We start from the raw sequence: 15,530 nt of genomic DNA on the forward strand, positions 1-15,530 counted from the left end.
ACACGGCTGCTCTCGCAGCGGAAGTACAAGGTAGCCTTCTTAGGCAATTCTCCAGTCCGGCCGTTAAAAAGTCACACACTGCCAAGCGCGCCCAGAGTAATCAACAGTAGTACCGCCTAGCACGCTCTGAGCAAGCGTAGCAATGCGGCCCCAACCCCAGCTCTCGCGACATAGCGAAACCAGTGCCTCGCGTACATAACTACGCCCTTGAAATACCATGGGCACAGGGGAAGGGGCACAATAACGGCACGCCCAAAATACGACTTAAAACGTACTAGGGGCTGCCGGACTCTTTTTTTAAATTTTTTCTTACTTTCAGGACTCCATACTTCGGACAACCTGTTCGGCAATTCGACTGCCGCACAAACGATGCAAGATCCAGGGAGGCAGACAAGTCATGCCGCATTATGGAACTCCCAGGTGGTCTCTGTTACGAGCAGTATACCTCTTTTGAATACAATTCCGCGGCCTGCCCCTGGTCAGGACATGTTAAATAGTCCAATATCTTTTTTGCTTATCGCACTATTTGTATCGTTCGGCTTTGATAAATAGCCTCTCTATAAACAATGCATAGCTTTTTGTCTATTTTTTGCATTATCCTCTTTTCACATATATGTTTATTAAATGACATGATTGCACCCGTACACCATGGTACGGCAAACACGCCAGGGGCTTCAGTACCCCTCATTATGGTGTGAGAAGTCTGTACACTTTCACAAGTGCGGCACCCCGAACTTATAGCACTATATGCATCGGCTCCGAATCATGATTTGGATCAATAGTTGGGTTTGCCCGGCTCCTATGTTTTGGTGCCTTACGTTCCGCTATATCGGCTAAGGTAGCACTAGGAGAACCACTGCGATTGTGCCCCGGTTCAGCTGGGTTAAGCACCTCACTGGAGAAAGCTAAAACTGACTGTCATGATGAGGCAAGAGACCGGTCGCTGTTCGAGAGGTTTTTCGAGTCCCTAAAGACTTATGCCGCTTCAAGCGAGGAGCTGGCTTTGTCCGGCCAAGGCGTGGATAGCGCCCCGAACTCGGTCTTCCGAACTAGGGGCTTCGCCGAAATTTAAAATTATAGAGTTCTATGGCTAAGTGAGAGTGTTCAAGCATTATAGTCCGATTGCCTGGTTCGTTGTGCTGAGCGCCTCCCTCGAAGGACCCAACTATGGGAAGAAGAGCGCTCAGGTTTATCCCGAACACCCCAGCACTATTGGCATGGGGGCAGAAGCCGACGACTGGCCATCTCTCAATTTTTTGATAAACGACCGGACAGAAAGTAATATTTTAAATTCAATAAGCATTGCTTAGCGCATATGAACAAGTTTTCAGCGCACAGGATAAACACGAGCGAGTTCATTCAAAAATCACATCCTTGGTACATTCATCCGCCACAAGGCGGGCACCTGCAAGAACATCCTTGTAGTAGTTCTCGGGCTTGTGATGCTCCTTCCCCGGCGGCGGCCCGTCCTTCACAAGCTTCTCACCGTCCAGCTTACCCCAATGCACCTTTGCACGGGCAAGGGCCCGACGGGCACCTTCAATGCAGACGGAGCGCTTGATGACCTCGAGCCTCGGACAGGCCTCCACCAGCCGCCGCACCAGGCCGAAATAGCTCCCAGGCAGGGCCTCTCTGGGCCACAGCCGAACTATGAAGCCCTTCATGGCCTGTTCGGCCGCCTTGTGGAGCTCGACCAACTGTTTCAGCTGGTCGCTCAAGGGCACAGGGTGTCCGGCCTCAGAATACTGAGACCAGGACACCTTCTCCATCGAGCTGCCCTCTTCAGCTCGGTAGAATGTGGTGGCGTCGGATATGCTGCGGGGAAGATCTGCGAATGCCCCTGGAGAGCTCCGGATTCGGGTAAGTAACAAGTAGTTTACTTTTATATTTCTGCTTTGCATAAAGAATGCCTTACCCGCTGCTATCTTCCTCATCTCCTCCAACTCTCGGAGGGCCTTTTGGGCTTCGGCCTTGGCAGACTTGGCAGTCTCAAGCTCCAAACTCTCATGTTTTTTCATGAGAGCCTGAAGCTCTTGCTGCACCTCGCCGACCTGAGCCCCAAGTCTGTCTCGCTCGGCGCACTCCGCGGCCATTTTCTTTTCGGCCTCAGACAGCGCCTGCTTAAGGGTCGCCACTTCAGTCGTGGCCCCTACAATAAGCAGTACAATCCTGTTATCTTTTTTGCAATCACGCCTTTCTATAGGCACCTTTTCTGTAAGGTATTTCTTACCTTCTTTCTCCTCGAGCCGCCGCTTGGCAAGGCCGAGCTCTTGCTCGGTCCGCTCGAGGTCCTGCTTCAGGACACCCACCTCCGCAGTCAGTGCAGCGGTGGATAGCAGCGAAGCCTGCATACGCATATTGACTCTTTTTTTTGTTAGACTCCTGCGAAATTTAATAGATCCTTTATTCGGCTTTTCTTTCCGAACGCCAAACAGAGCATCAGGGCTACTATCTATGCGGTAATATTTTTACATATTTTTACTTACCTCGAAGCCTGTAGAAGGCTAGCGCAAGCTTCAGTCAGTCCGCTCTTGGCGGACTAAACCTTCTAGATCACCGTACTCATAATAGTACGGCGCCCCTCGTCGATGGAGGCGCCGTCAAGCACCTCCAGCAGATTGTCCGGCACCTCCGGTTGGACGGAGGCCGCCGGCTCAGAAGGCTTGCTCCTCTTGGAAGGAGTTCGCCTACCGCGGTCCGGAACTGTGGAAGATTCCCGAGCGGTGTCCGGCACAAAGCCAGACTTGGATCCCTGAGGGGCCTTATCCCCTTCACTCCTGGAGTCCGGGAGGTTGCCTTGCGGCTCCTCCGGGACAACCTCCTCCTGCCCCGGAGCTTTTCGCGACGCCACTTCGGCGTCGTCTGCAGTGCGGGGGGAGACAGCGGGCGGAACTGAGTTCACGTCCGATAAGTCCAGGGAGCCGCCCGACGATTCGTTGAATTCGGCCCGGGGCGGGCTGCATAATTACATTCGACATTAGGGAAAGCTGTGCGACAAAGGAACATCATGAGTTACTCTGATATCCGAACTTACGATTCCGCCGAACGCTTGGCCCTATTTGGCCACTCCTATTCGCCCTCTTCGGCGTCGGGGGAGTAGTCCAGCGGAGGGGTCTTCCTTTTCCTAGACCCCTCGGCCTCCCCCGTTGGGGCGGCCTTCCTCTTCTCTTCTCCCTCCGCTGGGGGGAGAGTTTTCTTCTTCCTCCTCCTCGTTTTCACGGGAAGAGGGCGTCTCGGACTCGTCGGAAGACGAGTCCGACACCACCACGTTACGGGCACTCTTTTGAGTCCCCGTGGTCTTCTTCTTCTTCTTGGCCTTCTTCTCCGGCACCACATAAGGCGCCGGAACCAGCAGCTTCACTAGTAGAGCTGGGGCTGGGTCTTCGGGCAGCGGAGCCGGACAGTTAATCGGTCCGGATATCGCCTGCCAAGCCTGTCAAAGGTAAGGGAGTTTAGATCCCGCATAGAGTCAAACTATGAAAAAAGCTTAACATCCTGTAAAAGGTGAAGATAGCTTACCTCGCTAGCGTGACGCTGCGAGCTGTATCCGCGGTCCTCAGAAGCGGATGCGGGAGCCTCGGCGCCCTTGAATAGCACCTTCCAGGCATCGTCGTACGTCGTGTCGAAAAGCCTGCTAAGGGTTTGGTGCTGCGCCGGGTCGAACTCCCACAGATTAAAATCTCGTTGTTGGCACGGGAGGATCCGGCGGACGAGCATAACCTGGATTACATTAACAAGCCGGATTGGCTTGTTCACCAGGGACTGGATGCATGTTTGCAATCCGGTCACCTCTTTTTCATCACCCACGACAGGCCCGTCTCTTTCCAGGACATAAGCCGCGTGGGGGGTCCGGATCGGAACTCGGGGGCTGCGATCCAGTTCGGATCGCGTGGCTCGGTGATGTAAAACCACCCGGATTGCCACCCCTTTAGGGTCTCCACAAAAGAGCCCTCAAACCATAGGATGTTGGCCATCTTGCCCGCCATGGCGCCTCCGCACTCCGCCTGGCTGCCGCGCACCACCTTGGGCTTGACGTTGAAGGTCTTGAGCCAGAGGCCGAAATGAGGGCGGACACGGAGGAAAGCCTCGCATACGACGATAAACGCCGAGATGTTGAGGATGAAGTTCGGGGCCAGATCGTGGAAATCCAGGCCGTAGTAGAACATGAGCCCCCGGACAAATGGGTGGAGTGGAAAACCCAGTCCGCGGAGGAAGTGGGGAATAAATACTACCCTCTCATGGGGCCTCGGGGTGGGGAGAAGCTGCCCCTTTTCGGGAAGCCGGTGCGCGATGTCCTTAGACAGGTATCCGGCCTTCCTTAGCTTCTTGACTTGGCCCTCCGTAGCGGAGGAGACCATCCACTTGCCTCCCGCTCCGGACATTGCTGGAGAAGGTTGAGGTGGTAAGTGCGGGCTTGGGCGCTGGAGCTCGAGTGCGCAGGAGATGGATAGGCAAAGGAGGAAGAAGGCGTAGGTAAAAAGGTGGATCCTTATCCCCTTATATGGGCGGATGCGGTTGTGCATCCCCACCAGCCTAGTAAAACTCGCTTGCCTCCCAAGCGCCGTGATAAATGGCGCGGTTGGGTTACCCACATCCGTATTGATGAGAATCCCGTAAAAGGGGTACACGATCTCTGCTTTGACAAGACGTGCCAAGGAAACCGCCTCGCAAAATGTGCTGAGGTGGAAAAGTAAAAACGATTCGAGTAAAGGACTTGGCCGTAGTGTGATGACGCACTGCGGAATACGTCAGCAGATTTGATATGTGTTAATGTTATTCTCTCTATGGCAATATGTGGAAATTTATTTTGCAGAGCCGGACACTACTCTTGGTGTTTACAATCTTCTATGAAGGACTTGGAGGAGGAACCCGCCTTGCAATGCCGAAGACAATCTGCGCGCCGGACTCGTCGTCATTGAAGCCTGGTTCAGGGGCTACTGAGGGAGTCCTGGATTAGGGGGTGTTCGGGTAGCCGGACTATACCTTCAGCCGGACTCCAGGACTATGAAGATACAAGATTGAAGACTTCGTCCCGTGTCCGGATGGGACTTTCCTTGGCGTGGAAGGCAAGCTTGGCGATGCGGATATTCAAGATCTCCTACCATTGTAACCGGCTCTGTGTAACCCTAACCCTATCCGGTGTCTATATAAACCGGAGGGTTGTAGTCCGTAGGACATCAACTCCATATACAACAATCATACCATAGGCTAGCTTCTAGGGTTTAGCCTCCTCGATCTTGTGGTAGATCTACTCTTGTACTACCCATATCATCAATATTAATCAAGCAGGAGTAGGGTATTACCTCCATCGAGAGGGCCCGAACCTGGGTAAAAACATCGTGTCCCTTGTCTCCTGTTACCATCCGGCCTTGACGCACAGTTCGGGACCCCCTACCAGAGATCCGCCGGTTTTGACACCGACAGCTGGCCGTTTAGCCCAGCGGCAGACCCAGTCAGGTGGTTCAGCCACCTGATGACTAGAGAGTGCGTGCAGTCGAACACCCCCCCCCCCCGCAGCCTGAACGTGGGGCTCGCCAATGTTGAGGCTGGAACGAAAGTCGGTGAAGATGCGTGTCGGCAACCCTTTCGTGAAGATGTCCGCGAACTGGGAGCTTGTGGGCACATGAAGGACCCGGATCTCGCCCAGTGCAACACACTCCCATACAAAGTGGAGATCAATCTCAATGTGCTTCGTACGTTGGTGTTGCACCGGGTTGCTGGACATGTAGACGACGCTGACGTTGTCACAGTAGACCACGGTAGCTCGTGAGGGGTGTTGGTGAAGTTCTCCAAGAAGATGGCGCAGCCATACTGCCTCGGCGACGGCGTTGGCCACCGCGCGGTACTCGGCCTTGGCGCTGGACCGAGAGACAGTGCTCTGGCGCTTCGACGACCAAGTGAGGAGGTTGCTGCCAAGGAAGACACAAAAGCCCAAGGTGGACTTCCGTGTGTCGGGGCAGCTGGCCCAGTCGGTGTCGGAGTAGGCAGTGAGCTCGGTGGAGGCGTCACGGTGGATCTGAAGACCGAGTTGTGTCATCCCGCGAACGTACCAGAGAATCCTTTTGACAAGCTGGTAGTGACAATCCCGCGGTGCATGCATAAACAAACAACACTGTTGTACTGCGTAGGAGAGGTCCGGGCGCGTCAACGTCAGCTACTGGAGAGCATCGACCAAGTTGCGGTAGAGAGATGGGTCGTGGAAGAGCAGCCCATCTTCGGTGGAGAGCTTGGCGAGTGTGTCGACTGGCGTGGTGAGCGGCTTACAATTGAGCATCCCGGCGCGATCGAGGATCTCCAAGGCGTACTGTTCCTGAGAGAGGAAGAAACCGCGAGCCGTGGTGGTGACGTTGATCCCGAGGAAGTGATGAAGCGCGCCGAGGTCTGTCATCGTGAACTCTCGATGGAGCGCCTGGATCACGGAGTGGAGAACAACACCCGAGCTGGCGGTGAGGATGATGTCATCCACGTATAGCAGCAGGTAGGCGAGCTGCTCACCACGGCGGAGGACGAACGGTGAAGAGTCCGCCTTCGACGTGACGAAGCCGAGGGTACATAGGTGCGTGGTGAAGCGGGTGAACCACGCCCGCGGGGCCTGCTTGAGGCCGTAGAGAGAGCGGTTCAGCCGGCACACATGCGAGGGCGAGGAAGAGTCGACGAAGCCGGAAGGCTGAGCGCTGTAGACGGTCTCGGCGAGGTGGCCGTGAAGAAAGGTGTTCTTGACGTCGAGTTGATGAATAGGCCACCCGCGCCCCACCGTAAGAATGAGCACGGTGCGGATGGTCGCCGGCTTGACGACAGGGCTGAATGTCTCATTGTAGTCGACGCCGTCCTGTTGTGTGAAGCCGCGCAAGACCCACCGCGCTGCGAGCGAGGGAGCCGTCGGAGTTGTACTTGTGCCGGAATATCCACTTCCCTGTGACGACGTTGGTACCTGCAGGACGTGACACTAAACTCCAAGTGTTATTCCGCATCAGTGCATCATATTCTTCTCGCATAGCGTTGGCCCAGTTGGGATCTTTGAGGGCAACACGGTAAGATGAAGGGATGTGGCTGATAGCGGAGGACACAGGAGCAGGAGAGGAAGTGGTGAGAGCTTTGGGTTGTGTGAATCCGGATTTAGCACGGGTACGCATGCCGTGGAGGTTGGCAGGGGGTACTACGGCGACGGCCCGAGGAGGAAGGGCGTGCATGGGGACTGCATGGCGGGGTGATCCCGAGGGACGTGGGTGAGGCGCAGGGTGCGGGCGTGCATGCAGGGTCACGAGCGGGGGATGGGTGTGGTGGGGTCGCGGCGGCTGGCGAGCAGCTCCGCGCGCACACGGATTGGGTGGGAGTGGAGGACACGGGTGATCCAGGGGGGCCACGGATTGGCTGGTTGCGCCGAGTGAGTGGGATTGGTGGTTGGGATCGCGCGTAGGGAGGGCGGTGGGTGCTGCATGGCGGGGGGCGGAGAGACCGAGGTGGGGACCTAACGAGGCAGGTACGAGGTAGGTACACAGAGTTCGGGGGGGGATCCCGAGGCCCGGATTTTCTGTGGCCGTACGAGTGCGTTGTGGTGGCGTGTCGCCAGATGAGTAGGGAAAAACTGTTTCGTCGAATGTGACGTGACGAGAGATGATGACCTTGCGGGTAGTGAGGTCTAAGCACCGATAGCCCTTGTGCTCTAAGGGGTAGCCGAGGAAGACGCAGCAAGTGGAGCGCGGGGAGAGTTTGTGCGGGCTGGTGGCAATGGTGTTTGGGAAGCAGAGGCAGCCGAACACGCACATATGGTCATAAGTGGGGTGTTTGCCTAGAAGGCGAAAAAAGGTGTCTCGGAGGCGATGGATGAGCATGGGCGGCGGTTGAGTATATATGTGGCGGTGTGAAGAGATTCTACCCAAAATAGTGGCGGGAGGTTGGCATGGATGAGGAGCACTCGTAGGATGTCGTTTGTAGTGCGGATAAGGCGCTCGGCCTTACTGTTTTGGGGCGAGGTGTGGGGGCAGGAGAGGCGAAGAGAGGCGCCATACCGAGAGAAAAGGTCACGAAGGGAGGTGGCGAGGAATTCTCCTCTGTTATCACACTGCATACACTGGATGGCAACGTGGAACTGAGTAAGTACGTAAGCGTGAAAGCGGTAAATAACATCAACGGTGTCAGACTTGTGGCGCAAGGGGAAAGTCCAAGAGTAGTGAGAGTAGTCATCAAGTATCACTAAATAATATTGAAAACTAGAAAAACTACAAGTGGGGGAAGTCCACAGATCACAATGTATGACTTGAAATGGCGCACTAGTAGTAGAAGTGGAATTGGGAAAAGGCAGTCGTGGCTGCTTGCCTAATTGGCATGCCGTACAAACAGAAGTTTTAGACACACCATTATTACATGTTGGAAGGAAAGTGCGGGATAAAATGGAAACAGTCTTATTACTAGGATGCCCCAATCGCTGGTGCCACACGTCACCGCCAACGACGGTGAGGAGAGCTTGGACGCCGGTGTTGGTGAAGAAAGGATACAAGTCCCTGTGACTATTGGATCTCATGATGGTCTTGCTGGTGGCTAGGTCCTTCACGGAAAAACCGAACGGGTCAAATTCTATACTGCAATGGTTATCAATGGTGAAACGACGTACGGAAATTAGATTCTTGATGATAGTAGGTGATACTAAGACGTCGTTAAGTGAGAAAGATGAAACGAAGGTGGAGCCAACAGCAGTAATAGGTAAACGGGATCCGTCGCCAACAACTATCCCAGAAGAATGATGCAACAATGGGGAAGAAAACTTGGAGAGAGTGGACGTCATACCAGTCACGTGGGAAGAGGCCCCGGTGTCCAAGGACCACTCCTGGCCGCCGCCGCCATGGTGCTGCATGGACAGGTTCTGAAGCGCGGCGTAGAGCTGGTGGTACTGCTCCCATGAGGGGTCGCCGGCCGGCGGCGTGGTGGCCATCGGGTACGCCTGATGAGGAGGCGGAGGGCGTGGCCCCAGAACCCCCGTGGCATTGGGCGCGGCCCAGGCTGGACGAGGCGGAGGCGGCCCGGGCAGGAGCGTGCCGTAGGGTGCGAAGAACCCAGAGAGCGGCGAGCCAGTAGCGGGAGGGACGATGCCGTGCCCGGTCGAGGAGCTGCCCGCGGTAGGGGAGCCGCGTCCATGACCGCGGCCGCACCCACGTCCGCGCGCGTTGGTGTCGGTGCCGAAGGATGCCGTGGCCTTGCCCTTGTCGTGCGAAGCCCGGTCGATGGAGAAGCCAGGTCCGGGGCGATCGGCGGGGGAGCCGGCCCCGGCGGTGCCGATGGTGAGCGTCGTGGCGGTGACCTCGGGGCGCCCCTCGAGGCGAGCGCATTCGTTGGCCGAGATTTCTTCCATGAGGAGACGTGAGCGCGCCCGCGCGAACATGGGGAAGGGCGACTGCATCGGGAGGAGAGTCGCCATGACATGGAACTTGCGGTTCAGCCCACGGATCAGCTGCAGGGTCAGGGTCTGGTCGGTGACGCGCTCGCCGACCTTGGAGAGCTCGGTGGCGAGGGTCCGGAGGCGCCGACAGTACTCGGTGACGGAGAGATCCCCCTGCACCAAGTTGCAGAACTCGGCGCTGAGGATCACGGCGCGACCTGCTTGGTTGTCGCGGAAGATCAGGTGCAGCTGGGACCAGATGTTGAAGGCGGTGCTCGCCGGGGAAGCGGCGACGTCCATCAGCTCGTCGGCGACGACCCCATAGAACCACAGGACTATGGTTAGGTCATTATTGCGCCAGACGGCGCTCTCATGCAGTGGGACGGGGCCTCGTCGAGATGATGCTGCACGTGGTGTTCGCAGCAGATGACATAAAAGAGATGACGCCACTTTGTGTAGTTACCAGACTCTAAGTCCAGTTTGGACTGGAAGTGATGCGCGATCGAAGATGGCAGGCCGGCGGGAGCGAAGGAAGAGCCGGCGTCGGGCGTGGAGAGGCGCGGGATCATGGCGCCGTGGGAGATGGGGACGCTGCCCGCGAGGTGAAGAGAGCCCACGGGAGGGGCCGTGGGTGGCGCCGGGGCCGCGGCGAGGTGGAGCCCGTGACCTGCAGTGGTCGAGGAAGAGGGAGTGGCCTCGGGGACGGGCTCCTTCCCACGGACAACGTCCGGCGCGAGCCGGGTTGGACGGGCCGCGGGGACCGCGGCGGGATTGGGGATGGCTGCGGTCGGAGCTGGGGTAGCCGCGGCGGGAGCGTGGACGGCCGCGGGGGACGCGGCGGTCAGGGGAACCGCGGCGAAGGGTCGCGCAGGTGCCGCCGGCGAGTCGAAGTCGGCGGAGAGATAGCGACGGAGAAGGCGGTTCATGGCGGAAGCGAGAGAGGTGGATCGGGAGATGCGTCTGATACCAAGTTGGACTGTATTACTCTCACACATTGTATTACATGGCCTCAATGGGCTTATATAGGGTACATCAGTAGAGTACAGAGAGGTGGGGTGAGAGGTTGGATCGGCATGCCTAGCATGCAGGACGTGCAGGCGCACGTTGAGCGAGAGAGATGGGCTGGCCGTTTAGCCCAGTAGCAGACCCGGTCAGGTGGGCTATTTTTTTTAAAATAATACATTTTTTGATTAATTTGCACAAATATTACGCTTAAAAAAGAATTTCAGAAATAATACACCGTCGGCCCGCTGTGGACCGACTGGGCCTAGTCAGCCCACAGCAGGCCGACTGGATGCACTCGGCGAGGAGCATGCCGACAGTTGGCCAGCCTACGACGTGTCGCGCACGAATTGGGCAGGCCACGTCGCGAGGGGGGAGAGGGAGCTGTCGGCGCGGCGGTCATGGGGCGAGCCCCTGTCGGCTTACCGCGGTCAGTCAGTCAGTTGAAAGAATGGATTGTGGCAATGAGCGCACCTCAAACATGGTATGTCAGTCAGTTGAAAGAATGGATTGTGGCAAGTTTAGGTCTTGATACTGAAACACACACCGTAGGTGTTCATGCATTTTGGACACGGTCAAGTTTAATAATTTACTTTTATTTGAGGCCGATAGAGCGAGACTCCGAATGGGTGCGGTGGTTACAAGGTTGTGAACGAAGGGGATGCAATCTTGTTGCTTTAGTGCTTCCGTCGTGAAGGAGGTCACTGCACATGAAGGCGAGGGTGGCTACGATCCTGGTCATAGCAGTGTAGGGAGGCAGTTATCTATGTCAAATGCTGGAGATGATGGTTACGAATAAGGACAGAGCAGTCAGGTAGAAGGAGGAAATGCTTATGGTTATGAACCAGGGCAGAGTAGTCAGGTAGGAGGAAATGCCGATGGTGATTGCAATGGCGAGGTGGACGCTGACGAGGTAGATGGGCACATGCAGGACCAGATGGAAGAAGAAGACATCGATGTTGAAAGGGGTCATGCTGATGATTCTGATGAGTCAGATGAAGAAGAAAATGTAGAGGAGGTCCCGAATCCTGCATCGTGGAATCATGACTTCTCATATGCAATGACCATGAATGATGGACATGATTCAGCCTGGCAATATCACCAGAACAATATTGTGATTGGTGCTATGTATCCGAACAAGCAAGCCCTGAAAGATGCAATAATTAACTGGGCAATGTCCATGCAAAGGGTTTTCACAGCTCAGGTGTCCAGTCAGAAATTCCTGACAATGGTATGCAAGAACGCAGATTGTCCCGCCAGGGTGCACGGCTTTCTCCCTAAGTATGGCACAAGTTGGGTGATAAGTGACTTAGTTAATCACAGTTGTCTTATTCCCTGCATCCCTCAGGATCATGCCAACCTTTCATCGACGCTTATTGCTCGGTTGTTTTACGATGAGATAGTGCAGGGAAAAGCTATGGAAGTGAAGGCAGTCCAGACAAAAGTCTTCGCCAGGTTCAAGTACAGAATTTCTTATGGCAAGGCTTGGAGGGCTAAGCATGCGGCACTTGAGAGGAGATTTGGTTCTTATTTTGATGCATATGACTCTGTTGTCCAGCTCCTCCACACCCTGCAGCAGCGGAATCCAGACACCTATATCGATATCCAAGACATGTTCATGCCAGAGTTCTCAACTGTGAGGGTGCTGCATCGTCTCTTCTTCTCTTTCGGTGTATGCATCGAAGCTTTCAGGCATTGCTGACCAGTGATATGTGTTGACGGTACTTTTCTCACAGGCAAGTACAAGGGTCAGATCCTGACAGCCATAGGTCAAGACGGCCAAAATCAAGTCGTCCCACTCGCATTTGCTTTTGTGGAGAGTAAGAACATTGAAAGTTGGACATGGTTCTTCAGGCAGTTGAAAATATCAGTTGTGAAGGAGAAGCCCAATGTGTGCATCCTTCATGACACGCATGCAGGTATACTCAGTGCGATAAGGACACTGACAAACCCAGGCCCTGAGGAACAAGTTCCATGGAAGGACTTGCAGAGCCGTTGGTGCATGCACCATCTTGGGGCTAATTTATTCTCGCAGTTTAGAAATAAGAACCTGATGAATCTGTTCAAAAAACTCTGCAAGCAGAACCAGTTATGGAAGTACAATTTGATACGCGACAGACTTAATGTGTGCACGCAGAGACACGTGAGGGACAGGAAAGCTGCAAGAGATGCAGCGGTGAGGGCACATGTTGAAGCAGTAGCTGCATAGTTGGCAACAGGAACAGCGGCCGTGGAGGAGGAGCCTGTTGGGCTATGTGACCTACCAGGCTTTGACCCACCTGGTACTAGGAGAAGGCTTGGGAGGTCGATTAAAACCTTCGAGCAGTGGATAGAGCATGAGCCTATGGAGAGGTGGTCTTTGCTACATGACACACATGGAGCAAGGTACGATGTCATGACAACGAACCTCGCAGAAACATACAACTTTGTCCTCAGAGGAAACCAGGCATTGCCACTTACAGCCATCGTTGAGGGTATTTTCTATGGCACCGTCAAGTATTTCAGAGATAGACGTCAAAAAGCAGAGCAGCATATCTTCAACAACCCGAATACACGGTACTATGAAAGAGTCACGAAGTACATGGACAACAAGATGCAAAAAGCTAGATCACACACTGTAGTCGCCATCGGTAATCAAGAAAGAAGGTTTGAGGTCCGCTTAGCCAACAACAAATTCGGATGTGCAAATGACTTGAGGACGCATGAGGTGAAAATTGGTAATGAAGCCTGGCCAACGTGTGAGTGCACATGCAACAAACCGAAATTGCTTCACCTACCTTGCTCACATGTACTTGCTGCTTGCGGGCATCTTGGAATGGACGCAATATCGTTTGTGTCTCCATTTTTTCTGAAAGAGTCTGTCCTCAATACCTGGACAGGTGAGCTGATGGGTTTTCGATCAATGGGTAATTTCAACAGCGTCAACCCCGCTGAAAGGTGTTACATTCCAAACCCAGAGCATATGCATACAAGTAGAGGCAGACGGCAGTGTCAGCGCATCCAGAATGATATGGATGAATCTGAAGCAGGAGGTCCGACTAGGCAATGCATTCTATGCAATGAATTTGGCCATAGGGACACTAATTGTCCCACTTTCGTCACTGGGCGTGGACGAGGCAACTGGGGAAGAAGAGGAGGTAGAGGCAGTAGAGGAGTAAGGGCGAGAGGAAGAAGCTAAGCTAGCAGTAGTATGTTCTGAATTTGTATTAGGTGTGGCACTATGTTCTGAATTTGTATTAAGTGTGGCACTATGTTCTGAATTTGTATTAAGTGTGACACTATGTTCTGAATTTGTATTAAGTGTGGCACTATGTTCTAAATTTGTATGAAGTGTGGCACTATGTTCTGAATTTTTATTAAGTGTGGCACTATGTTTTGAATTTGTATTAAGTGTGGCACCATGTTCTGAATTTTTATTAAGTGTGACACTATGTTATGAATTTGTATTTAGTGTGGCGCTATGTTCTGAATTTTTATTAAATGTGGCACTATGTTCTGATTTTTTATGTGCAGGAATGTCGGGAATGTGGTTGCTGAATGGGGACATTGATAGGGGTCATCGTGGTGCGATATGGTATGAGCGCAAGCTTGAGCCTCTGGTCACTCGCACTCCTAAGGAAAACTGGATGATACACCCAGGATGGCTTCAGCGGTACGTGCTTTATTAATTTGCACACTAACATGCATATTAATGGGAGACACTAACTGAAATGTTCTCTGATGAAGGTTGAAATGGGTCGGCCTTTTACTTTTTGCGCGTCTGGGTGAGTCTATCCCCGGTGAGAAACGCATCTCCATCGATGGGTCCTTGTTGAGTTGCTTAGTGGACCGTTGGAGGCCAGAGACCCACACGTTTCACTTCCGATGGGGAGAGATGACTCCTACTCTGGAGGATGTGTCACTTTTGCTCGGACTACCGTTGGCTCCTACTCTGGAACGAATTCAGAACAAGATACAGACTGTGTACGAGGCTATCACGTGCACCCAGAGAACCGACGTTGTTCAGCACCAGCAGCAGCAGCCGCATCACTACATGCACCGACATCAACCACGTCCACGTCTAGCACATCAGCCGACAACCAGGCCACCCCGTCCTGACCAACCTGGAAGTTCAACGTGGCAGCAACCACAGCACCACTAGTGCAGAACCGGGCAATAGCACCGGTTCGTAAGGGGCTTTAGTGCCGGTTCGGTAACAGGCACTAAATTGTAGGCACTAAAGCCCCCCCCCCTTTAGTACCGGTTCAGCATGAACTGGTGCTAAAGGGCAAACACTTGGCACGAGCCAGCTCCGTGGGCGCGTAGGACATTAGTACCGGTTGGTAACTGTTGGAAATATGCCCTAGAGGCAATAATAAATTGATTATTATATTTCCTTGTTCATGATAATCGTTTATTATCCATGCTAGAATTGTATTGATAGGAAACTCAGATACATGTGTGGATACATAGACAACACCATGTCCCTAGTAAGCCTCTAGTTGACTAGCTCGTTGATCAATAGATGGTTACGGTTTCCTGACCATGGACATTGGATGTTGTTGATGACGGGATCACATCATTAGGAGAATGATGTGATGGACAAGACCCAATCCTAAACATAGCACAAAGATCGTGTAGTTCGTATGCTAAAGCTTTTCTAAATGTCAAGTATCATTTCCTCAGACCATGAGATTGTGCAACTCCCGGATACCGTAGGAATACTTTGGGTGTGCCAAACGTCACAACGTAACTGGGTGTCTATAAAGGTACACTACAGGTATCTCCGAAAGTGTCCGTTGGGTTGGCACGAATCGAGACTGGGATCTGTCACTCCGTGTGACGGAGAGGTATCTCTGGGCCCACTCGGTAGGACATCATCATAATGTGCACAATGTGATCAAGGAGTTGATCACGGGATGATGTGTTACGGAACGAGTAAAAGAGACTTGCCAGTAACGAGATTGAACAAGGTATCGGGATACCGACGATCGAATCTCGGGCAAGTATCGTACCGCTAGACAAAGGGAATTGTATACGGGATTGATCGAATCCTCGACATCGTGGTTCATCCGATGAGATCATCGTGGAACATGTAGGAACCAACATGGGTATCCATATCCCGCTGTTGGTTATTGACAGGAGAACGTCTCGGTCATGTCTGCATGGTTCCCGA

The 15,530-nt window shown here is 53.7% G+C and overlaps 1 protein-coding gene and 1 pseudogene across 1 annotated transcript; both read right to left on the bottom strand.

Annotated features, from left to right (window-relative positions):
* Window positions 1-6,154: 6,154 nt before the first annotated feature.
* On the bottom strand, window positions 6,155-10,778 carry LOC147980510 (uncharacterized; annotated as a pseudogene).
* A 1,382-nt stretch (window positions 10,779-12,160) lies between these two features.
* On the bottom strand, window positions 12,161-12,841 carry LOC147980511 (uncharacterized). The gene is made up of 2 exons (XM_087516900.1): window positions 12,330-12,841; window positions 12,161-12,236 (listed from the first exon to the last, which is right to left on the bottom strand). Exons 1-2 carry the CDS (start codon window positions 12,839-12,841, stop codon window positions 12,161-12,163), a joined length of 588 nt encoding a protein of 195 aa, XP_087373026.1.
* Window positions 12,842-15,530: the final 2,689 nt, after the last annotated feature.

The sequence above is a fragment of the Triticum urartu genome, chromosome 3A (assembly GCF_056163025.1).
Source record: "Triticum urartu cultivar PI428250 chromosome 3A, HENAU_Tu73, whole genome shotgun sequence".
Lineage (NCBI taxonomy): Eukaryota > Viridiplantae > Streptophyta > Magnoliopsida > Poales > Poaceae > Triticum > Triticum urartu.

What these genes read in the sequence shown, in the direction of transcription:
- LOC147980511 (XM_087516900.1), bottom strand. Translation starts at nt 12,841, where the DNA reads ATGGCTGTAAGTGGCAATGCCTGGTTTCCTCTGAGGACAAAGTTGTAT. An exon ending in GGAACTTGTTCCTCAGGGCC is followed by an intron (nt 12,237 to 12,329) that starts TGGGTTTGTCAG and finishes AACTGATATTTT; the next exon opens with CAACTGCCTGAAGAACCATG.